Genomic DNA, 24810 nt, shown 5'->3' on the forward strand with positions numbered 1-24810 from the left:
TTGTATAAAAGCTATGCGGAACAACTGCATTATACAGTTTATTGACGTTTCATCTGGGCCCCACCGATAAGAAAGACCTCCAGCCGGCACTGTGGCTGTGAGTGCTACACTACTCTTTGTAGATACTTAGAGATTCCGCGTTAATTCACCAAAAAAATTGGTACGTCCAAACACGCTCCTCTCTGCCATTCAGGCACGCATCCACGTCGACCCATCTTATTTCACTGATTCCATAAAAACGCTTGTTTGTCATGTGACCCTCTACAGCTGACCTCATGGAATTCAAGCGGTCACATGACAACGTCTTACCATTTCTACTCTATTTGCAGGGCTCCAATGCGACCAGTGTGCTCTTTTATCATTTGGTAATGCTATAAGAAGAACTCTGTTTCACATCTGTCTAACTGCAGCAAGTATCTTCGGAAATGTAGCTCTTTCTCTCTCTGCGCGCGCGTGTGTGTGTGTGTGTGTGTGTGTGTGTGTACGCATACTCGCTAATTCTGTGTCCGTAATTTATTTGCACATAAGTAATTAAGTGAGAAAGTATGGTACTTCAAACCTATCACAATTTATTTTCGTGTGCACTAGTTCTTCAATGATTATGTTCTTGTCCGTGCAAAGTTGTATCGAGGCTGTTGGTGGTTTTCTAAAATGATCTGCTTCATAAGTACTGGCTGATCAGTTTTCATTTTTCAGTGGCCTCTGGTGTTAACACTAATGCATTTCTTCAATAAAATTCTTCAGGGTATCAGACCGCATCGTCATAATTTAAAACGCGCCTATTTCTGGCCGGAAAACTTCAGATGGAAGACTGGGATAAAGTCGACAGGTTAACCTTTCAGCAAGCATCAAGGACCAGCAATAGTATTACTAACCGCCAGATGAGAAAGTACGACAAACTACAACAGAAAGCCACGGACGAAACATTGACGCTGGACAGGCGACGGACGGTGGTCAACCTCTCTAGCCACACATTGAGCGAAGCAACCACAGCAATTCTGGCCAAGGGGATGAATTTCGCAGTCGCACCTAAGCGTGTTCCAAAAGAAGATATCATAGAATCCGTAGAGGCTTCGGTACGTCATCTGCCACAGGCCGAGGCGGAGAAGATCCGGCAGGAAACGGTCAGAGTTCTGAATAAAGCAAAGCCACCGGAGCAAAACATCAACGCTGAGGAATACCATGCCATTAAGGAACTCAGGGACAACCCCCACTTAGTAGTGGTACAGGCAGATAAGGGCAACGCCACTGTAGTCTTGGACACAACTGATTACAACAAACGAATGGAAGATATTCTCGCAGAACCTATCTACAAGAAACTTCAGGGAGATCCGACGGCCAAGGTAATCAAAACGACGCAGGCACTGCTCAAGCGCTCTAGAATCAACTTCGACAAGGCCAGAAGATTCATCCCGCAAGTGACACAGGCACCAAGGATATATGGTGTACCGAAGGTACACAAAACCGACTTCCCCTTAAGGCCCATAGTAAACAGTATAAATTCGCCGACCTACTACCTAGCGAAAGAACTGGCACCTAGGCTCCGACACCTAGTGCATCAAACCGAGTCCTGCGTTAAGGATTCCACTCACTTCGTGTCTCTCCTAAAGGAAATGCGTGTTACGGACCAAGATCTGATGGTTAGTTTCGACGTCAAATCCCTATTCACGAACGTCCCAGTGTCAGATACTGTGAACATCCTAGAAGAACGCGTGGCACCTGATATATGTGAGCTTGTGCGCCACTGTCTGACGACCACCTATTTCAAGTGGAGAGGTCAATTTTATGAACAAACTGACGGTGTAGCTATGGGCTCACCCCTATCGCCCATCGCAGCAGAAATCTTCATGGAGGCATTTGAGGAAACAGCCCTCCAGTCCGCACCATTACGTCCAAATTGTTGGCTTCGTATGTCAATGATACTTTCGTCATCTGGCCCCACGGAGAAGAGGAGTTACAGAACTTCCACAAGCACCTTAACCAACAGCATAGGAAAATTCAGTTTACAATGGAAACAGAGAAGAATGGGGTGCTGCCTTTTCTCGACGTGGAAGTTTATCGAAAACCTGATGGTAAACTTGGCCACAAAGTGTACAGGAAACCAACCAGTACGGACAGGTACCTTCATGCCTCCTCCCACCATCACCCCACGCAGAAGAAGTCCGTCCTGCACATGCTAACGAAGAGAGCGTACAGGATTAGCGACGAAGAACATCTGAAGACAGAACTTGAACGCCTCAGGTCCATCTTCGGAACTAATGGCTATGGGAAGCAGATGATAGACAGCACCATGTCGACAAGGGAGAAGACTAATAGGGAAGAGGAGAAGGAGGCACAGAGCATTGCTGTGTTACCATATGTACAAGGGGTCACCGAACGTATTGGCAAAATTCTACGAAAAGCCGACATCAAACCAATTTTCCGAAGCAGAAACAAAATATCAGATATGCTCGGTTCTACCAAGGATGCAGTTGACAAACTACACACAGCTGGCGTGTATGAAATTGGTTGTGCGTGTGGATTAGTCTACATAGGTGAGACGGGACGCCCGATTAGCACAAGGCTCTCGAAACATGCAAGATATATCCGCCTGAAACAACACACTAAGTCAGCAGTGGCGGAACACCGAGACGAGTGCGGGAAACCAATATTTTTTCAAGAAGCCCGCGTCCTGGCGAAACAGCCTCTCACTTTCAAAAGAAAGATGAGAGAGGCGATAGAAATAGCCAAAAGACCCGCCAACATGAATAGAGAGGACGGGTACAAGCTTCCGAGGTCTTGGCTGCCTGCAATAGCAGGGCTACGGAGCGGCGGCAGAGCCGTGGCGGCCCATGCAGACACGCGGAGAGCCGCAGTAGTGGTCGCGAGCACACAAAGCAATGGCACGCCGCAGCCGGCTTCTGGACAGCAAGTAAACAGCGTGACGTCACAGCCATCACCTGTTCGCTATTCGTCCGTCTCCTCCAATGGGGTGGATTAATATAAAGACCAATAGAAAACAGCTATTTCAGCCAATGACAGATAATAAAGGAAACACCAATAAAGCATACCTTTCATCCCTCCTCCTCCTCCTTTTACAGCCAATCAAGTATCGACACGATTTTCTCGTGCAGCTATTTAAGGAACCAAATGTGTTTCATTTAGCCACATTCGAGGGTTGGATTCCCTCACTTCTTCGTCGAAGAGTTTCACTGCCTGGGCTACTCTCAGGGTGCACCCTCGACGTGGACGATCCCCACCCTTGCCTTGCCATCTGCTCGTCGTCAGTACTGCTCGCCGCCGCCGCCTGCCGGTGCTCGCCGCCGCCGCCTGGCGGTGCTCGCCGCCGCCGCCGCCGCCGCCGCCGCCGCCGTCGTTTGTTTGCCGCCTGCCGGTCCTCACCGCCGCCGCCGTTTGGTCGCCGCCGCCGCCTGGTCGCCGCCTGCCGGTGCTCGCCGCCTGCCGCCGCCGCCGCCGCCGCCGCCGTCTGGTCGCCGCCGCCGCCGCCCTTCTCGCGCGCCGCCACCATGTCCCAACCCACCACCACTACCACTATCATTTTCACCTCTCCCTCCGCTGCTCCAACCACCATCACATGGAGCTCATCCTCCACCCCACTTCCCGTCCTTCCTTCTCTCCCTGTCCACCCCACCCCTGCGCCACTTTCGGCTGTACCCACCCCCAACTCCTCTTCCCCTATCACTGTCGCCCCATCGACAGCTACTGACTTTCCGCCGCTCCCCGCACCGCCTCCGACAGGCTCCAAGCCAGCACGGATCTCTGCTCGACGTTCCACAGTCTCAGTGACACCCACGCCCCCACCGTCTGCTTCTTCCGCTGCTCAGGGTGGTCCTGCCCCCCGCCATCTCCCCCTGCAACCCGTCCCCCTGCCCCCTCCCCACCCAGTGGTGTCCACGAAACCTTCCAAGCGCCCGAATGCTGACCCTTCCCCCGAAGTCTCCTCCAAAAAAACCCCCAATCCCCGTGACCCACCCACTCCCATGGACGCGGCCCCGACCCCCACCCCCGCCACGCCTGCCACCCACACCTTTGTCCTCTCCAATCCTGACCCTCAATTCCTTGATGCCCGCTCCCTCACTCTCGCCATCCGGAAATACTGCCCCAATGCTCCCATCTCCCAACTGATTCCTCGCAAGGACTCGGTCCTCATAAAATCCCCCAATGCTTCCTTCCACACCGACCTCCTCTCCCGCATCCCTCGTATCCAATTTGGCCAACGTGCAACCCTCACCCCCTACCACACCCCGTCCTCTCCCCGTCAGCCTCAACCTCCCCGACGTCCGCCGACCTTCACCGCTGTGATCACGAAGCTTAGCCCCGTGATCACGGAGGCTGAGGTGTTGGCGGAACTCAACTCCCGGCCCGACATCGAAATCCGCTCGGCCCGTCGCATCTTCAATGATGCCGGGCCGACTTTTCTCATGCGGATATTCACTGAATCCTCCTCCTCCATTGACCGCCTCCTCACCGAGGGAGCCCTCATCTACAATCAGCGCCATAAGGTGGACCCCTCCCGTTCCCCTGTCCAATCCTACCACTGCCAACGCTGTCTCACCTACAATGACCACGTTACCTCTGCCTGCAAGAACCCCCCTACTTGTCCCCACTGCAAGGCCTCCCACTTCCTCAAGCATTGCCCCAACCTCACCTCTCCCCCCTCCTGCAACACTTGTAATGAACCACATCCTACCTACTCCTCGAAGTGTAAAGCGAAACCTCCACCAGTAACCCCTGAGCTCACCGTCCCTGTCCGTCCTGTTGATGACCCCATCCACCCCAACAACTCGCTCCGCCCTCCCCCTACTGCTGAGGACATCATCCGTTTCACCACCATTGTGCTCCAAAACATCCACCCCTTCCAGCGCTCCCACACTCTTTCCCAAATCGCCCTCGCTGCCCGTTCCATCTTCCATCTTACCACCTATGCCACTTACTCCCACAACCAGGCCCACTTCACCTTCACCCCCCTCACCACCCTCGTCTAACTCTCCACTCCCATGGTACAACAACCGTACCGTATCCTGTACCACAACATTCGCTCCCTGCCCACCCACAAACTCCTCTTCCTCCACACCCTACGTCAGCACCGCGTGGATGCCTTCGTCCTCAATGAAACCTTCCTTCAGCCCCGTATCTCCGTCTCCACTGCCCCTTACACCCTACATCGTACCGATAACCCGTACCCTCTGGCACGTGGCGGAGTTGCTATAGGCCACCTCAAGCACCTCCCTGTCCGGCCCCAACCTCTCCTTAACAATCCTGCCGAGCATCTCACCCTCAGCCTCTTCTTCCCCGCCCTTACCATCACCTGTGCCACCATTTATGTCCGCCCTTGCACCCCCATCCCGTATGATTTCCTGGCCCACATTGACCGCACCTTCTCCACCTACGTGATTGCCGCCGACCTCAATATCCACAGCCGCGATCCTGCCGACCTCCGGCGGTGGCATCAGTTTCTCACCACTCTCCAGGGAGACCTGGTTCCCCTGCCCCAGCACACCCGGCCCGAATCCAACACCACTCCTGATGTAGTCCTTGCCTCTCCCAACCTCCTTGGGCGCATCACCGCGGATGTCCTTGACCTCATTGGCAGTGACCATGCTTCTGTCCTCCTCACTATCTCTAACGGTCGCCATCCCCGCCACGCTCCTCGCCCTGACGTCCCTCCTAAACTTGTCCATGATTACTCCCGTGCCAACTGGGATGCCTACCGGGATTCCATTCACACCCAGGTTGACAGCCACGACCTTACCCTCCAGTCTCCTGATGACATCTCTCGCACTGCTGCCTTCCTGCACCAGACCTTGTCTGACGCCGTCGCCACCCATATCCCCACCAAAGCTGTCCACCCTCACCGCCCCGCCCTGCCTCCACAGGCTGTCCTTCTCCTTCGGGAGTCCCGCCGCCTCTACCGCTCTTTTCTCCGCACTCGTGACCGGGATACACTTACCCGCCACCGGCAATTACAGCGACACATCCGCAACCTGCTTGTTGCGAAGAAACGCCGAGCCTGGCGCCAGACATGTACCCACCTCAACACCACGCTCCCCATCAACTCTTCCAAGTATTGGTCTGCTTTCCACCGCCTTACTGGGAACCGCCCCACCCCCCAGTACCCTCTCCTCCTTAATGACCGTCCCTTTCCTGACAACCTCAGTAAGGCCAACCACTTTGCCTCCCACCTCTCTGATGTTTTTTCCATCCCAGATGATCCCCACTTTGATTATTCCCTCTTCCCTGATGTCATGGACCGTACGAATACCTCTGTTCCTCCCCTTGCTCCTAGCTTCCAGTACTTGGGCCACACCCCACCATCTGCACTTAACACTCCCATCACTACACAGGACATCAGCCTCACACTCCGCACTAAACGCAACACTGCTCCCAGCCACGACTGCGTTACCTACCGCCACCTCAAACACTGCCCTCCCTCCTTCCTTTCCCTCCTTGCCGCCCTCTACAATGTCATCCTTGCCACTGGCTTCTATCCCGACCTGTGGAAAACCTCCCGTATCCTGATGTTCTCCAAACCCAATAAGCCTCCATCTGATGCCTCTTCCTATCGTCCTATCTGTCTCACGTCAGTGTTCAGCAAGCTCTTGGAATCCATCCTTTCCCGGCGCATCCATCTCCACCTCCACCAAAACCACCTCCTCCCAAACACCCAATGTGGCTTTCGACCTTCCTTCTCTGCTGATGACCAACTCCTCCGCCTCACTCATCTCCTCTCCCTCCAGCTTAGCTCCTGTCGCTCCGCCATTTTTGTCTCACTTGACCTTGAAAAGGCCTACGACCGTGTCTGGCATCCCGGTCTCCTGTTTAAACTCCAAACCTACGCCCTTCCTATCAACTACATCCGTCTGGTGGCCTCCTTCCTCTCCCGCCGCCCCTCCTACGTTACCATCCATCATGCCAATTCCCGCACCTTCTACCCCTCTGCCGGTGTGCCCCAGGGCTCTGTCCTCTCCCCTCTCCTCTACCTCCTGTACACAGCAGATATGCCCCAACCCCCCCCTCCAGTGCACCTCTTGCAATATGCTGATGACACCGCATTCCTCGCCCTCGCTCCTACCCTCCAACGGTCCCAACGCCTTCTCCAGAATCACCTTGACCTTTTTGCTGCATGGTGTAACCAATGGCTCCTGAAACTCAATCCTTCCAAGACCCAGGCAATCATCGTAGGTCGTACCACTCGCTCCTTCCGGCTCCTGGATTTCTCCCTTACTGTCTGCGCACGTCCTGTCCGTCTCACCCCCACCCTCACCTACCTTGGCCTCACCATTGACCGTCACCTCACCTGGATCCCTCATCTCCGATCCATCCAATCCAAAGCCCACAACCGCCTCCCCCTCCTCAAACTCCTCTCTGGCCGGACATGGGGGTTGCACCCCTCTACCATCCTCCACACCTACAAATCCTTAATCCGTCCCATCCTCTGTTATGCCAGTCCTGCCTGGATATCTGGCCCCCCCAAATTCTATCAGTCCCTCCAGATCCTTGAGCGTCATGCACTCCGCCTCGCCTTCCGTATCCGCCTCCCGTCCCCCACGCGGCTCCTCTATGATCTCATTCCTTTCCCCCATCTGCTCCTCTTCCTCGAACATATCTGCATCCTCTACACCTCCCGCCGTCTTGAACCCCCTCACCCCCTGGTTGCTCCTCTCCTCTCCCATCCTCGCCCCCTGCCCCGTCTTCACCGTTGTGTCCCCCCTACCCTCCATCTCTACAACCTCCATCTCCTTTCCCAAGGTGGCTTCCATCAACTCCCCCTCCCGGATGATGCCCTCTCTCCCTCCATTTATCCTTCCTATCAACTCTGATCCTCCCTCCCCCTCCTTTCCTCTGTCCTTTCCCTGGGCTCCCTCTTCCCCCTCTTCCGTCCTGTTTCCTCCCCACTACACCTCTCCCTACCTCCCTTCTCCCCCCCAGTACCTTTGTATTCCCCTCCTCTGCCTACCCCCCTCCCTGTCGCGTCTGCCCCCCACCCCTCTTATGGGTCCTCATCCTCCATCAGCTCCTTTCCCGGTCCCCCCCCCCCCTTCGCTTTTACTCTCCTTTCCCCCCCTTTTTGTTTTCCCATCTCCTGTTCAGTTTCCCCCCACCTGCTCTCGACTGTGGTGTCACCTTTGCCGACTCTTTCGTGCTGTGTTCTAGTGACTATTCAGTGTTGTGTTGCGAACAGAAACCATGCTGTCGCTGGGTGTGCGTTTTATATACTTTGCGAACAGAATCCAGACTGTCGCCGTGTTTTTTTTTTTAATTGTCTATTGTTTCCCCTGTCTGCTCCGTATGTATTTTTATTCGCTTCATCACCCCTCTGTTGTTTGTTTTCATTTCCCCATTTTCTTTTCACCTTGTTACTCAATGAGTCCCCGATTTTATCGCCTGTTTTTTATTATTATTTATTCTCCTGCTCTTTGTCAGAAAACCTGTAGGCTGCAGAGCGGCGTCCTAAGCTGCTGCCAGCCCGCCCCCTTCGGGGGGAATTGAAATTCAATAAAGGAAAAAAAAAAAAAAAAAAATTTCATTTAGCAGTTAACGTAAGGCCCTGATGAAGGCTAGCTGCAACGCTGGCCGAAACGTTGGCGCGTTTTAAATTATGACGATGCGGTCTGATACCCTGAAGAATTTTATTGAAGATGACAACGGCCGCGGAAGCCTACGCTTACAACTAATGCATTTCATGAGCAGACGTGTTCCTCCGACACACCATTATCAGAACATAAATTTCGGATTTCATTTACATTAACTCCTGCTCTATTATCTGCGTTATTTATGAAATTGCTTCATCATATGAAACACATTTTACGCACATAGAAAGATGATATCTCTTATTTTCAACATTAGAAAGTGATGTGATGGATGGTATTCCTCCAGACATGTCGAAGAGATAAGTGCTCTACTACGACTTTTTTATTTGACTGCTCCAACATAGTGTGGTCCTCTAAATTTAAATTTTTTTTTTCAATCTCGCCATTATCACCAACTCATAGGTGATTTTTGTGCCACGCAATTTTAATTTTTCCGGACAACCATTTTGAGTGGCAATACTCTGCTGTTGAAGCGGGTGAAGGACGTCTGGTGTGTAGTGGATGTCTGCATTGTCGGGAGATATACGAAAAGTAAGAACTGCAATCAAATTTTACTGAGGAGTCTTTTTCTCTCAGTGAAAACTACTTATGAGCTGAGACAGAAGGGGTACGGTGAATTATCTCTATTTTAGAAAGGTGTTTTTGATTGGCGCAAACTTTTTCGTAAGCTTGGTTAAACGGCAGGTAACATTGAGCTGTTACTATGATGACAAAAGAGGTTCGAAAAATGTTGTCGTGGATGATAAAAGCAACTACAAATAATATTAAAGTAGTGCTTTAGAATGTCTAGATGAGGATTGTGGAAGCTCCTAACACAGGAGTAAGTAGATGGTTGTGTGGAGCTTTTTCATCCTGTTATCGACGGCTGCTGAGGAAGAGAAATTTTTAGATTAGTTTCTTATAGGTGTATTTAAAGTAGCTGTCGTTTGTCAACGAGCGATCTGAACTGCTTCCGCCATCTACACTGACCGAAAAAAAATCGCAACAGCAAGAAGGAGCTGTACGACATAAGCGTAAGTTGGTAGGCATGCTCCTACATCTGAAAGATGATGTCTGCTCAGATTTCGAGCCAGTCGCATGAGAGTGGAGCTAGAAGCGCCACTACGGGGATGCAAATCAGACTTGCTTTAAATACACCATTCTCAGCATCTGACTGAGTCTGAAGGAGGTCGAGTAATAGGGCTACGACAAGTTGGATGTTCCTTCTGCGATACTGCAGAAGCATTTAGCAGGAATGTAGCCACCGTACATGACTTCTGGCAGCCATTTTCACGAGAATGTACGCTCGCAAGAAGATCTGGCTCCAGACGGCCACTTGTCACTACCGACAGGTAAAATCATCGAGTTCGGAGTATGGTTCTGGTGCGCAGAAATATGAGCAGCAGTTGGTAACACAGAGACACGACTAACTGTTACAAATCGGTTACTTCAAGGACAGCTCCGAGCCAGATATCCCGTAATGTGCATTCCACTGATAAAAACTAATGCCGTTTGCAACTTCGGTGGTGTCAAGAGAGAGCTCATTGCAGGACAACGTGGATGTCTGCTGTGTGATTTTCTATGAAAACTGATTCTGCCTCGATGCCAGTGATGGCTGTATGTTGCTTAAGAGCCCAGTTGTGTGCCTGCAACGAGCGGGTCTGCGTGCTAGACGCACTGGACCAACACTTGGAGCTATGGGGTGCGATTTAGTTTGACACTCTTATGGTTATCCCACGCACCTGATTGCCAATGTGTACGTCAGTCTTATGATTTGACCTATTGTGCTGCCATTCGTGAACAGAGTCCCAAGGGGTATTTTTCAATAAGATAACGATGGCCCACATACCGCTGTTGTAACCCTACATGCTCTACAGAGCGTCGACGTGTTGCCGTGGCCTACTCGGCTTACACCTCCAGCAGATGACATACGGGACATCATTGAACAACAACTCCAGAGCAATCCACAAACAGCTTCAACGTGTATTGAACAATCATGCCACCCAAAAACTGACCGAGCGAGGTGGCGCAGTGGCTAGCACACTGGACTCGCATTCGGGAGGACGACGGTTCAATCCCGCGTCCGGCCATCCTGATTTAGGTTTTCCGTGATTTCCCTAAATCACTCCATGCAAATACCGGGATGGTTCCTTTGAAAGGGCACGGCCGACTTCCTTCTCCGTCCTTCCCTAATCCGATGAGACCGATGACCTCGCTGTTTGGTCTCTTCCCCCAAACCAACCAACCAACCACAAACTGACGTCTGGCCCCAGCACAGCTGCATGCATGCACGTCTGCATGCTTGCATTCAACATTCTGGCGGTTACAGTGGTTATTAATGCAACAGAGTTTCACATTTACAAGAGTTTATCTCGCTCTTCCATTAACCTGTGACCTCCAATGCTAAACACTTATATATGTTACCTAAGGAAATATATTTCCGAAATTTTATTGCTATGCCTTTTTTTAGGTGTTGTGGCTTTTTTCCGTCAGCGTATACACCAGTCGGAGCCAGCAGTGTCGGTTCCATTTCTGTTAACACTTCCGCTACTCAAATAATACCGTACCCGCGCTCTGAAGCAGGATACTTTTCCGGGTCAGAACATTTCCCCTAATTTAAGTGAAAACAACTTCGACCATGATTAAAAATAAAATGCAATTTTTCAATTTTTAGACACGCTATGGAGACCTGTAGTGATGATCCAAAACATTGTCAGCACTGCCCACTTCGAGACTGAATGTAGCCTGATGAAGAATAGCGAAACATTCTAGCTAATATGCGGTTCATAGAGCCAAGATTATGTCTGACGACGACCACTTACAGTCCGAATTGCAGAACTTAAAACGTGTTTTCGGGGAAAATGTATACAGTAAAAGAGACATCGAAAACGCTTTCAAGGGCCACCGACGAAAGACACCTGGTGAATTAGTATTCGTTTAAACAATAACAATTTCAACAGAGACCGGGGGTACACACTCAGCAGGGCATGGGGGCGGGCGTTGGACATCGAAAGAAAGCAAAGACAGATGCGCGACGCGGGAGAGGCAGTTTCAAACGTGGCGCTTGCCCCTGGCGCCAACTGACGTCACCGGTGCTGCCACGGGCAACAGCTCTGCTAACTGTACGGGTCGACTTACACGCGCGCGCCACAGTGGGTCTATCTGATTGGCTACTGCTAATGTCATCATAAGTGAGAAACCGTAGCAGCCCCGGCAGTCAGTGACCCGTGACGACTACGGCGGAGATGGCCATCGAAAGCTCGAGGACTGACGCGGCTTGAAAACCGAGAACGTTTTATTCATGTATGCCGTCGCGAAAGACTCCGAGGACACATAATGAACTCGTGTTGATATCTTCGTCACCAGAATTGCATGATCTGTAATCAACGGAACAGACCTTCCAGCCATCGGGCGTTTGCTCGACGTCCGTGATTTACGGGGATTGCGTCGTCTGTCAGTAGATGTCTCGTGCGACTCACAGAGGATGACCAAAAATATGAAAACGCCAGACACACAACACATTACCATACCTAACCATTTCTAGTATGAAGTACGAAAAACGCTGGGATTCAGAACAGCTTCCAATCGTCTCGGAATGGATAAATAGAGGTCCTGTATGGTTTTCAGGGAAAACTTATTCCATTCTTCCTGCAAAATAATGGCAAGCTCAAGTAATGTTGGTTAAGGTGGATAGAGATAAAGCATCTTTCTCTGCAAAGTAGAACACAAAGGCTTAATGGTACTGAGGTCAGGAGACTTTGGTGGCCAGGGGAGATGCAACAATTCATCCTCAAGCTCACAAAATCAATCTCGGGGGATATGACCTGTGTGAAAAGCGCCCCTGTCGACTTGCAACAAATCACCACCGTTGGTGAAACGAACATCAGACGGACCCGGTAATCCGAAATGTTCACGTAATCCTTGACAGCAGTGCGACTTTGCAGAGTGACCACCGGCCACATGTTATATAGTAGATCATTTTTTTGATCGGGTGTGCAGAACGTAATCGCTGGATTAAGACTCGAATGGGGCCAGGTCAGTCTGTTTGGTCAACGATGCGAGTCCCGCGGCACGTGCAAGGGAAGTGTGTGGAGAAGGCCCGCAGGCGAGGCGGACGAGTCAGTTTTTCAACTCTGTGCTAGTGCAGACAGAGAGTTGTAGAGTGTCAGCGATGGCACACGGATCGAGGGCCTCTATCGTGGTTGAAGAGGACGGGAAGTTATTGTAGACTACGTTGAACAGATGTACTTAACCCATGCGTGGCTGGTATTCCAGCTATCATGTATTTTACACTCTGTTTTTAACGTACTCCCATCTCACTACGTTAATTTTAATTTCTACTGTCACTGAGTTGCTGCTTTGCCTGACCATGAGCGGCGTTAGCAGCGCCAATCGATATATACCCTCTCGTAGTATCTTTGCTCGACTGCTATTACTTCCCGCTGGTTGTCTGTCGTAAACCAGTTCGGTTGGGAGTTCGTCGTCAGTTCGGCGTCGCGAGTGCGGATTGCGAGTTCGCATCGGGAGTGCGGCTCTGCCAGTCAATTGGAACGCGTCTGGAGCACAGTCCTGGCCTACCTGTTGGAGAGTTGCATTGCGGCACTAGTGCGGTCGGGTTGGAGCAGCAGTGAGGTCTGCGTCGACATGGCTCGCCCGACCATTGCCGCCACGCATCACTTGAGCCGGGCCGCGGTCTTGGTGGATCGTCGGTCGGTCGTCCTACTGGACGACGCGTTTAGGCTCGCCTATCGTCCATGAGTCAGCTGTGTGTGAGCATCCGATTTGTGTTCGTGCGCGCTTAGTTATTGTTGTGTATCGTTTAGGTGGCTCTGAGCACTATGGGACTTAACTTCTGTGGTCATCAGTCCCCTAGAACTTAGAACTACTTAAACCTAACTAACCTAAGGACATCACACACATCCATGCCCGAGGCAGGATTCGAACCTGCGACCGTAGCAGTCGCGCGGTTCCGGACTCAGCGCCTTAACCGCGAGACCACCGCGGCCGGCCTATCGTTTAGGTCCTCGTGCAAGTGTTGTCAGGTTGTGTGTGTAGTTGGCGTTGTTTCCACTGACAACCTGTTTTAAATGTTGTCGGCGTACTGGCTCTGCGAGGTCGGTCGTCTCAGCGTGCGACTTGTAACTGGTTCTCCGAGCGCTTCTGGGCCCCTTGAATTACCATCTTGTGGAACTTGGGTCGGTCGTTTCCTGGTGCAGGGATGTCGTTTAGCCAGTGGGCGTGTTTCCTCTGCATGGTAGGGTCCGAGCCAGTAATTCGGTCGCCGTGTGTCTGGAAGTGAGTGGGAGACGCACCAGCAGTGCAGTCGCGACGGAGCAGCAGTCGCGGACGGACCAGCGGACAGTCGGACGGTTCTTGCCGACCAAGGGGGATATCTCCGAGCGGTCCAGCCGGCTGGGTCCGCTGCCGGTCCCTGCGCAGTGTCGGAGCGTGTGTGGAGCTGTCCGATCGCTACGACCTTCGTCGTTCACCGACCCACGACGTCAGAGTTGAGTAGTCGTTTCACGTGCCCAAGCAACGTCAATTCATTTTGTGTGGTTCGTTTCGGTGGTTCGCTGTTGGCGAGCTTTTGTGTTGGAATTATCATGTACCAATTGGTGGTAAGCAAGTCGTTTGTCGGTCGGTCCGTGGCTGTCCCTTGGTGTGGTTCCGACGGATCAAGTGTAGCTGGGCTCATCACCTGTCTCGCCTAAGTGAACGAGGGCTTCTGAGTGCCACCGGTGTTTAATTATCTGTTGTCAGCTACCTTACATTCAAGGATTATAGTTATTTTTTATTTTCCTAAAAATTTTGCAAAATTAATTTTTAAATTTATCATTCAAGCTTAAACATTGCGGCCTTGTCCCTTTAAAAGTCTATGGTAATATATTCTAAAAATTTTGAAATTTGATTGTGGTGCTCAGCCATTGGTATTGCACTTTGCATATGTTTGCAGTTTTTTAATTATTTTATTGTTGTCTGAATTGGATTTTTATCTTGTTGATTGTTAAGATTTCTTGTTTGGAAGCCTTCAGCCGTGAAAGAGTTGCATTCGGTGAAGTTCCCACGATGTGCCGTTTTGGTTGTAAAGGTTATTAAATTGCAATAAATGACAATTAGAAGGAGAAACTGACCTCAACCTTTGGCCATTTCTGCAATCCTATTACCTGTTCTGCCCAGCTGGTTTAGCGGGCGTATCAGTACTGTAAGATGATCTTTGGGATTTATGAGGCATTGTGAATATCCGAGCAGAGGACGCTGAGTTTAAGTGCAACCAAAGGAAGTGGTCATGTTGAAAAGTGTGATAGAACTCTGTTCTGAATGTGTTTCTTTTAGAAGTGTGCCGGGATATTGAGAAGGCTGTCTGCCGAAGGACTCTTGGAGAAAGATGTTCCAAAGAACTAGTGCGATCATGTGGGCATCATTCAGTTTGATCACAATTTGAGGTACGGTGAGCTGATTTGTATACCGTGGTCTAATTTGAGAGGTATCTTGCTGATGTTGAGGCCAGACAGAGGTGGTGTGACTAACTTTGCTAAACTGACCGGTCAAAGGGGTGGATAAATGCAAGAAGTTATGCATTCGTCCCAGGTAGAATGCCATAGTTGTGGGTCATCCAAAAAGTATTGTAAGAAGCTGTGTATCTAAGTGTAAATATGTTCACTGCGTAGCAGCTGTCAAAGGGCAACCGATGTATGGTTTTAATTACAGTTATCTTATTTCATTAATTTTCCGCAAGTTATGATTTGTAAGTTTAAAAATTTTGCGTAATTTTAAAAGGTTAAATTTTTTGTGAGTTTGAAAGATTGAAAATATTTGCACACAAGAAGTTGTCGTACATTATTAGTAAATAATAATGACTTTGTTAGTGGAAGATTTCGAATTCGTATCTGTTGAAAATTTTACAGGTCTTGATGCTAATTAAAATTTTAGATGGTCCCAAAATTCAGTATTCGACAGTGCACAGTTTATAGACCTCATGAATAAAATTGATTCACGTTTTGGGAGGTTTTCGAAGCTATGTTTTTGCGAAAATTAATTTAAATTGTGATTATCATTTACTTTGCTAGAGGATGGTGTGACTGCTTAGCTAATTTTATTTTTGTATGTTGGGCTACTAAGTGTCAATAAACTGTTAAAATTTCTTCTAACGTTCAGTATACCATTAGTTCGTTCCACTCCCTGACAAATGGGTGTTTCTACCCTGTTCAAATTCCATGATATGGCTGCCCAAATCATCATGACCGATCTCCCGCCAAGTTTCACACTTGGGACGTAAACTCGGCCGGAAACTGGAAACTCACCCGAACAAATGATTTCTTTCCACAGCTCCATAGTCCAAGTTTCACGGATTAGGCATCACATTTTCCTGTTACGGGAATTTTCATCATTGATGGATAGTACTGGAATTCCAGCTCGAATTCCCGTTATGGAGCTCCCTCCATCTTATCTGCAACTACATCTACTTCTGTGTCATACTCCGCAAGCCACCTAATAATGTGTGGCGGAGGGTACTTTCGGTACCACTATGTTATCCCTCCAACCCTGTTCCACTCGCGAATAGTGCGTAGGAATAATGATTGCCGGTAAGTCTCTCTATTGGCGCTAATTTCTCGAATTTTCTCCTCGTGGTCAATACGCGAGATTTATGTAGGGGGGAAGTAATATGTTGTATGATTCCTGAAAAGTGCTATCCCGAAATTTTAGTAGTACAACGCCTCTCGTGTAACGTCTGCCAGTGGAGTTTGTGTAACATCTTCTCAACGCTCTCTCGCCAGATAAACGATCCCGCGACGAAACGCGCCGCTCTTCGTTGGATCTTCTCTATCTCCTCTATCAGTCCTACTTGATAGGGAGCCTAGATAGATGAACAATACTCAAGAATCGGGCGAACAAGCGCCTTATAAGCCACTTCTTTCTTGGGTGAGTTATATTTCCTTAAATGCTTCCGATGAATCTGAGTCTGGTGTCTGCTTTTCCCACTATCTGTTTTATTTGGTCATTTCACATAAGATCGCTCTGGATAGTTACGCCTAGATTTTTTATGGCAGTCACTGTCTCCAGCTGTTTGTCATCAATAGTGTAGCTGTACAAAGCACCATGGGACTTAACATCTGAGGTCATCAGTCCCCTAGACTTAGAACTACTTAAACGTAACTAACCTAAGGACATCACACACATCCATGCCCGAGGCAGGATTCGAACTTGCAACCGTAGCAGCAGCTCGGTTCCGGACTGAAGCACCTAGAACCGCTCGGTCACAACGGCCGGCAGTCTTAAAGAGCATCCAATGCTTTCTACTAGATCATTTACATATATTGTAAACAGCAACGGTCCTATCACTTTTCCCTGTGGTATCCGGATATTACCTTTACATCTGTCGATTTAGTTCCTTTAAGAGCGACGTGTTGAGTTCTTTCTGCAAGAAAGTCTTGAGTCCAATCGCAGGTCTGCTCCGATACTTCTTAAGCTCTAAATTTTTTCATTAAATGGCAATGCGGGACGGCGTCAATGCCTTACTGAAGTCAAGGAACACGGCATTAACCTGAGCTCCGTTGCCCACTGCGCTGCGGATCTCGTGGAGTAACAGAGTGAGCTGAGTTTCACAGGATCTCTGTCTGCCGAATCCACGTTGATTTTTATAGAGGAGATATTCATTTTCCAAGAACGTCATAATTCTTGAGCACAAAACATATTCCATAATTCTACAACAGATTGACGTCAACGATATAGCTCTATAATTGTGTGGATCTGTCTTACGGCCTTTCTTAAAAACGGAAATGACCTGAGTTTTTTCCAGTCGTTTCTCGGGCGATCTACGATAAATTACTGCTAGCAGGGGAGGAAGTTCTTTCGCATAAACTTTACAGAATCTTCTAGGTATCTCATCTGGTCCTGAAGTCATTCAACCACTAAGCGATTGTAGCTGCTTTTCAATTCCGCGATCGATTATCTAAATATCTGCCATTTCGATGTTCATACGACGATTGAAACGAGGGAAAGTGTTACAATATTCCACGGTGAAACAACTTAGGAAGACCAAATTAGGTATTTTGGCCTTCTCTCTGTTATCTTCTGTTTCGGTGTCGGTGATTTTGACCCACTTACTGATTTCATATACGACCAGAATCTCTTAGGGTTTTTACTTAAACAACGTCTTACTTTCAAAATGGCAAGTTCGGCCGCCAAGTACAAGTCTAATTTCAGTCGACGCCACAATGGACAAATAGTGTGGCGGTGATGAGGTTGAAAAATGATGATGAGGACAACACAACACCCAGCCCACGAGCGGAGAAAATTTCCAACCTGGCCGGGAATCAAACCCGGGCACGCTGCATAGGAGGCAAGCACGTTACCACGTAAGTACAGATATTTCCGTTGATGTTTAGGGACAGTGTACTGAACGTTACATCTGCAAATTAATAATTATACCTATTACGAGTACCATGTTTTAAGTTGGTTGATATCTTCATGGTGTGGCACAAGCATGCCATTAATGTTTGTTTTCCGTTGGACAGCAGGTCAGGTACTGAAGTGTGGACGCGTGGATGCAGAACGGTTAGTCTATATTCGCAGGAGTAACTCGCTTTGTGGCACAGTTACGACCGTGTAGAAAACATCAGGCAGTAAATATATTTGCAGGAAGGTTGTTAGACGCAAAGGAAAAAACATCTAATGCACTGAAGTGGGCACATGTTAACGTACCAATTATCGCAATATCTGTACCTATACAGCTGACACCTTGTATAATATCACCATCCTTTTTAAGCAGATCTAAACGGGAATATAAGTTTATAAATCGATTTGTCATGTAGCCACTAAAGTATTAAACGTGTTTCGATTGATAATTATCTGCGAGTACTCGAACGTAAGACCCCTTTAAAATCATATCAAATGACATTTTGTACTCTCCTACCGTATCCAGATTTTTCAATATACTATATTTGAAGTAATTAGTAAGCTTTTTGAACGTCTGCGATGGATCGTTCTTTTCTAAATAGCATGTTATACTCTTCCATCATAGCAACTGTTTTTGCCAAATAATCGAGTTCGTGTTTTTTTTTACTTCGTACATAAATCGAACTACGGGAACAAAGGTGATGTATCAGGGCTCAAAGATGGCAGGGTTTTGGAAATTCAGCATCTATTGGGGTGAATCGAGTGATGTAAGTTTTAATGGAAATATTTCATTGTGCAAGCATTTTTGAAACCAAATCTATGAAAATTAGTTTTTGGCTTCTTTGTTAGACGTAAAACATACGCATGTCACTGTTTTTGGAAATTCAACCCCAAGGGGGTAAAAGGTTTTATGAAAATATTTGATTGAGAAAGCATTTTTAAAGCTAAATCTTTGGAAATTGGTGTTTGATTTCTCAGTTTGAAATGAAAAAATACGTATTTCACGGATTTTTGAAATTCATCCCCTAAGGGGTGAAATCGGATAGCCTGATTCACTGACTCATCATCGCTCCGCCCAAACCGCTAAGGATAGAAACCTGAAGTTCGGAGACGGTGTGGATCCTGTGCTGTAGGCCTCGTTTAAGAAGGGATTGTCTGAAATGCCATTACTAAAGAGGTGAAATAGGAGATGAAAGACTTTTTGAAAGTGTATCACTGTTAAGGGAATTTTGAAGCTAGAACTTCGAAAACTGATATTTGGTTTTTCAGTCAGAGAATAAAAAATACGGTTTTATCATTTTTGAAAATTCAACCACTAAGGAGGGAAAATAATGAGCGAAAGTTTTATAGAAAATAAATGATTACTAATGAACTTTTAAAAGATTTTTAAGTCTACATCTATCGCAACTAGTACCTTCCTTCTCGGTTGGAAAAAAGGAACGTGTTTCAGTGTTTCTGGAAATTCGGCCCCAAAGGGAGTTGAATAGGGGATGAAAATTTTTAATAAAATATTTCATTACACTAAAAAAGTTTCGAAACTAAATTTATGAAAACTGGCATTTCACTTCTCTCCTAGCTACAAAAAAGATTAGTATGTTTGTTAGGGGATGAAAGTTGTTACGGAAATATCTGCAAAAAAATGGCTCTAAGCAGTATAGGACTTAACATCTGAGGCCTAGACTTAGAACTACTTAAACCTAACTAACCTAAGGACATCACACACATCCATGCCCGAGGCAGGATTCGAACCTGAGACCGTAGCAGCGGCGCAGTTCCGGACTGAAGCGCCTAGAACCGCTCAGCCACAACGGCCGGCTAACTTCAGAAAATCACGAAAGATATGATTAACAAAAACTTTGGTCTACAGCTACGAGAATAGCGTTTTGGTCGGAAGAACATTCGGGAAAGACCCTGCTTATATGGCCTTAATTAGTGTGGAAAGCTTATAAGATGTTACAATTTGTGAACAACATAAAAATTCGATTAAATGAAAAAAAATCTCTGTAGGTCATACAGTGTACGACAGGGAAGCAGCGGTCTCTATGCTAGTAAATATAATTTCGCCTTTACAGCCCCAGTAACTTTCCTCCGACAGATTATGTTGCTGCCAAATGTCACCGTGCGTTAGTGTGATACAAATAAAATATTTTGTAAACTGAAGGCTTCAGCATGGTTATTGCTGCAGATTGCACCTGCCAGCAGGCATTTTCGAGCTCGCTGAACTTCCGTGGGTCTTTCGTGCCAGATACCGAATTAGACTGCCGCCTCTCGCTACACTCCTTGTCCTGCAGCGACATCGAGACTGAACACTTCCTTGTTGAATATTCATGCCTAGTGGGAAGACGCACATAGCGAACTGGTAATTTAATTACGACGATCTATCGAGCGTAAAGTCTGGGCACCGCGGCTGCGTGCCCAATTGGGCGGCACAATCCGAGCGGGAGCTCCGAAAGTAATTGTCCGCACAGGCCGGCGAAGCGGCGACGTGCGTTCCAAACTGCCGAGGTTGCGCTGTCGAGACAAATGAAGGGCGCGTTCCGGCGCTGCCAAGCGGCTCCATTACGTTGAAGCGAATGCCTCCGGATCCTCTAACTGCGACCGGGCAACACAGCGCGACACGAGGAACTGGCCAAATGTACCAAAATACGGCTTACGTTACTTCCTGCTTTCGAGTTTCCTGATTATGTACTCTTTATCGAACATGTTGTATTGCTACCTATTTCCAAAAGGGTATAACACTGGCCTTGAGATGGTACATTCGTGTTCGGAAAAAACAGAACACTCTGAATGACTAGAGATAGGACATGTACTGAGCCGTGGCGCGGCTGGCGCCAGTGTTCTCGCACTTAGAATGGCATCGCTGCCATCTATTATAGGGTCACCATCTTTGCCTTCCGCGATTCAGGCCGGTGGTCGGGTGGTTAACGGAGGGAGATAAGAGACAGTGGAGTGGATATTCACAGGGTCGGAGGTGGCTTGTTGACGTTTACCGTGAGGCCTTTCTGCTGCCAGGGCATGTATAGGTTCTTGTTACTGGCCACTGAAATTGAGATGTGTCTATGGCGTGACGGAGGAAATGTGTGATGCTCGCCGCTGTTGCGTGAGAAAACGTTTCGTGTGCCTTGTGTCTGTGCAGGAAATTATGAGAAGTAAATAGCTGATACCACGGCGACGTCTTGCTCTCACGCGTTGTTGAATATATTTCGGAATTACTGAATGGTGAAGCTATCCCACATGTAAAGCAAATGAAGCCATTTGCGCCATACTAAGGTACTGTTTTATACTGCTTAAAACTGTGTCAGTTATATGTGCATTTATGTGCCCTTCTTTAGTTGCAGAAGTTATAGAAGTGTGTAAACAGAGAGCTATGTGGAAAGGGATGTAAAGTTGCAACCCTTCCAATAAGTGAATACACTCGAACTCTGTATTACTAAAGGTGCCTTACCATAGAAGCACCTACCTTGGGTAACAAGTGTTATTCGGAGGGTAACAAGTGTTATTCGGAGGTTGTCATGGTACCGTAAGTACGAGGGCAGTTCAATAAGTAATACAACACTTTTTTTTTCTCGGCCAATTTTGGTTGAAAAAACCGGAAATTTCTTGTGGAATATTTTCAAACATTCCCGCTTCGTCTCGTATAGTTTCATTGACTTCCGACAGGTGGCAGCGCTGTACGGAGCTGTTAAAATGGCGTCTGTAACGGATGTGCGTTGCAAACAACGGGCAGTGATCGAGTTTCTTTTGGCGGAAAACCAGGGCATCTCAGATATTCATAGGCGCTTGCAGAATGTCTACGGTGATCTGGCAGTGGACAAAAGCACGGTGAGTCGTTGGGCAAAGCGTGTGTCTTCATCGCCGTAAGGTCAAGCAAGACTGTCTAATCTCCCGCGTGCGGGCCGGCCGTGCACAGCTGTGACTCCTGCAATGCGGAGCGTGCGAACACACTTGTTCGAGATGATCGACGGATCACCATCAAACAACTCAGTGCTCAACTTGACATCTCTGTTGGTAGTGCTGTCACAATTGTTCACCAGTTGGGATATACAAAGGTTTGTTCCCGCTGGGTCCCTCGTTGTCTAACCGAACACCATAAAGAGCAAAGGAGAACCATCTGTGCGGAATTACTTGCTCGTCATGTGGCTGAGGGTGACAATTTCTTGTCAAAGATTGTTACAGGCGATGAAACATGGGTTCATCACTTCGAACCTGAAACAAAACGGCAATCAATGGAGTGGCGCCACACCCACTCCCCTACCAAGAAAGAGTGGCGCCACACCCACTCCCCTACCAAGAAAAAGTTTAAAGCCATACCCTCAGCTGGTAAAGTCATGGTTACAGTCTTCTGGGACGCTGAAGGGGTTATTCTGTTCGATGTCCTTCCCCATTGTCAAACGATCAACTCTGAAGTGTATTGTGCTACTCTTCAGAAATTGAAGAAACGACTTCAGCGTGTTCGTAGGCACAAAAATCTGAACGAACTTCTCCTTGTTCATGACAACGCAAGACCTCACACAAGTCTTCGCACCCGAGAGGAGCTCACAAAACTTCAGTGGACTGTTCTTCCTCATGCACCCTACAGCCCCGATCTCGCACCGTCGGATTTCCATATGTTTGGCCCAATGAAGGACGCAATCCGTGGGAGGCACTACGCGGATGATGAAGAAGTTATTGATGCAGTACGACGTTGGCTCCGACATCGACCAGTGGAATGGTACCGTGCAGGCATACAGGCCCTCATTTCTAGGTGGCGTAAGGCCGTAGCATTGAATGGAGATTACGTTGAAAAATAGTGTTGTGTTGCTAAAAGATTGGGGAATAACCTGGTGTATTTCAATGCTGAATAAAACAGCCCCTGTTTCAGAAAAAAATGTGTTGCATTACTTATTGAACTGCCCTCACACAAAATTGTTTATTCTGATTATACTAAATTGGAGATATAAGGTCGGTTGTGTGCCGCTGTAAATTTCTATTGCCTCCTTTGTGTGGCAGCGTAGCATTGTTAGTGGCTTCAATCATTATTCCTGTCATATTTCGAGTTTTGTATTCGCGGGTTTGCTTAAGCTGACACTGTTGAGTTGTAAGACCTACAAACAGACAAGACAAAGTATTCTATGAGCTCAAGACGATATTCTATTACGTGGTACCTTAGTTTGTTATAGGTTAAAAGTATTTTACGTGTTATTAATATTCTGCTGTTTGTTTTGTCTAAATAGGAGCTAGTTCTGTGAAATAGTCGTTTATATTTTATTAGTGTGTTACACGTTGTGCCTTTTCATGTTAACTGTTTTTAAGAAGCTACAAATGACTCTGTGTATGTTGCAGGTAGCTGAAACTGACGTGTTCACGGGGGTCGCGTCCTGACGGGGTTGATAGTAGCCCTTTGTACTACGGCACATCCGGCTATCCTCCTTCAGTACATTTGTCTCGCTTATATCTTTACTACGTTTGTCGAGTGGGATTAGGGCTTACTATAATCACCTTATATGTTGAAGTTAAGTATCTCCCTTGCCAGGGCGCGAACCTTCGTGGATATAGTCGTATTCTCATCTGTAAAGATTGATAGTGTTATTCATTTGTTCTCGTCACATGTATGGTTATTTCTCCTGTTATATTTAATGCCAGTAAAGTGTAAGTGTTAGCTAGGTCCGAATTGGGACGTTGTATTCTCCTCTTGTGGAAGAAAATTTAAGTGATTTTATTCCTTTTTTAAGTAGCTTTTAGATGCGTATATTTTGCCTCCATGTTTGGTGTTTTTATGGCTCCCACGTTAATTAAAATTACAATAAAGGTAAATTTGGCAACGGTTTCGTGTATTTATTAGTTGCTAAGTGGATCCTAAGTTAAGTGCAGAAACACTACCATGTACATTAGTATCATATGCAGAATTGATTACTATTTCAGTCTCCTCGGTACAGCATGTGTCCAGTTGCCTAATTAGGCACAGCATCCGGCATAGGCCCTGATAACTTGTCCCTTCGTCATAGCATCGGCGCGTATAAGGTGCGAATGGCGTTGTGTGGTAAAGCCATCCATTCTACTTTCTCTTGGTTTCAAAGTTCATCTGTGATGGTTGGCATTGGGTCACTTCGATGCAGCCGTCGTTTCGCCATATCCACACATTTCCAGTTGGCGATAAGTCTGGTAATCCGGCGGGCCAAGGCAAAAGGCTAACAACTTGTGACACAAAAAAGGCACGTGATCGTATAACAACGCGTGGCTGTACATTGTTTTGCTGAAAAATGGTATGTGCGGTGTTGTGCAGAAAGGATACGGCTACAGGTCACAGGATATCACGTAGGTTACATTGGTCACGGTGCCCTGGACACAAAACAACTGTGATTTTTGGTTGTACCCAATAGCACACCACAACATAAGACCTTGAGCTGGCGCTGCATTTGCGAATACAACTACTGTGACACCGCTCTTCCTATTTACAGGCAACGGAAATGCGGCAATTAGTTTCTAAGAAACTGAACCTGGATTCCTCCGAAAACACAATCTGGTGCCATTCCTATCCCCAGTGGCTTCGTTCCATACACCATTGCCAACTAGCATGTTTATGCACATTCCTCAAAGTTACGCGCAGAAGTGGACGACTCCTCGTGCGTAACCCATGTTGTAATAAGGAGCGGCGGACTGTCACCCCTGATAGTGTACAATTTGTTACACTGAAACTTCCTGGCAGATTAAAACCGTGTGCCCGACCGAGACTCGAACTCGGGACCTTTGCCTTTCGCGGGCAAGTGCTCTACCATCTGAGCTACCGAAGCACGACTCACGCCCGGTCTCACAGCCTTACTTCTGCCACTATCTCGTCTCCTACCTTCCAAACTTTACAGAAGCT

General features: G+C 47.8%; 1 protein-coding gene across 1 annotated transcript; it reads left to right on the forward strand.

The window, feature by feature from the left end:
* The first annotated feature begins 881 nt into the window (after positions 1-881).
* LOC124605965 lies at positions 882-23327 on the forward strand. Its single transcript, XM_047137929.1, has 2 exons — positions 882-1343; positions 23289-23327. Exons 1-2 carry the CDS (start codon positions 882-884, stop codon positions 23325-23327), a joined length of 501 nt encoding a protein of 166 aa, XP_046993885.1.
* The last annotated feature ends 1483 nt before the right edge of the window (positions 23328-24810 follow it).

This window comes from Schistocerca americana, chromosome 3 (assembly GCF_021461395.2).
Source record: "Schistocerca americana isolate TAMUIC-IGC-003095 chromosome 3, iqSchAmer2.1, whole genome shotgun sequence".
Classification (NCBI taxonomy): Eukaryota; Metazoa; Arthropoda; class Insecta; order Orthoptera; family Acrididae; genus Schistocerca; species Schistocerca americana.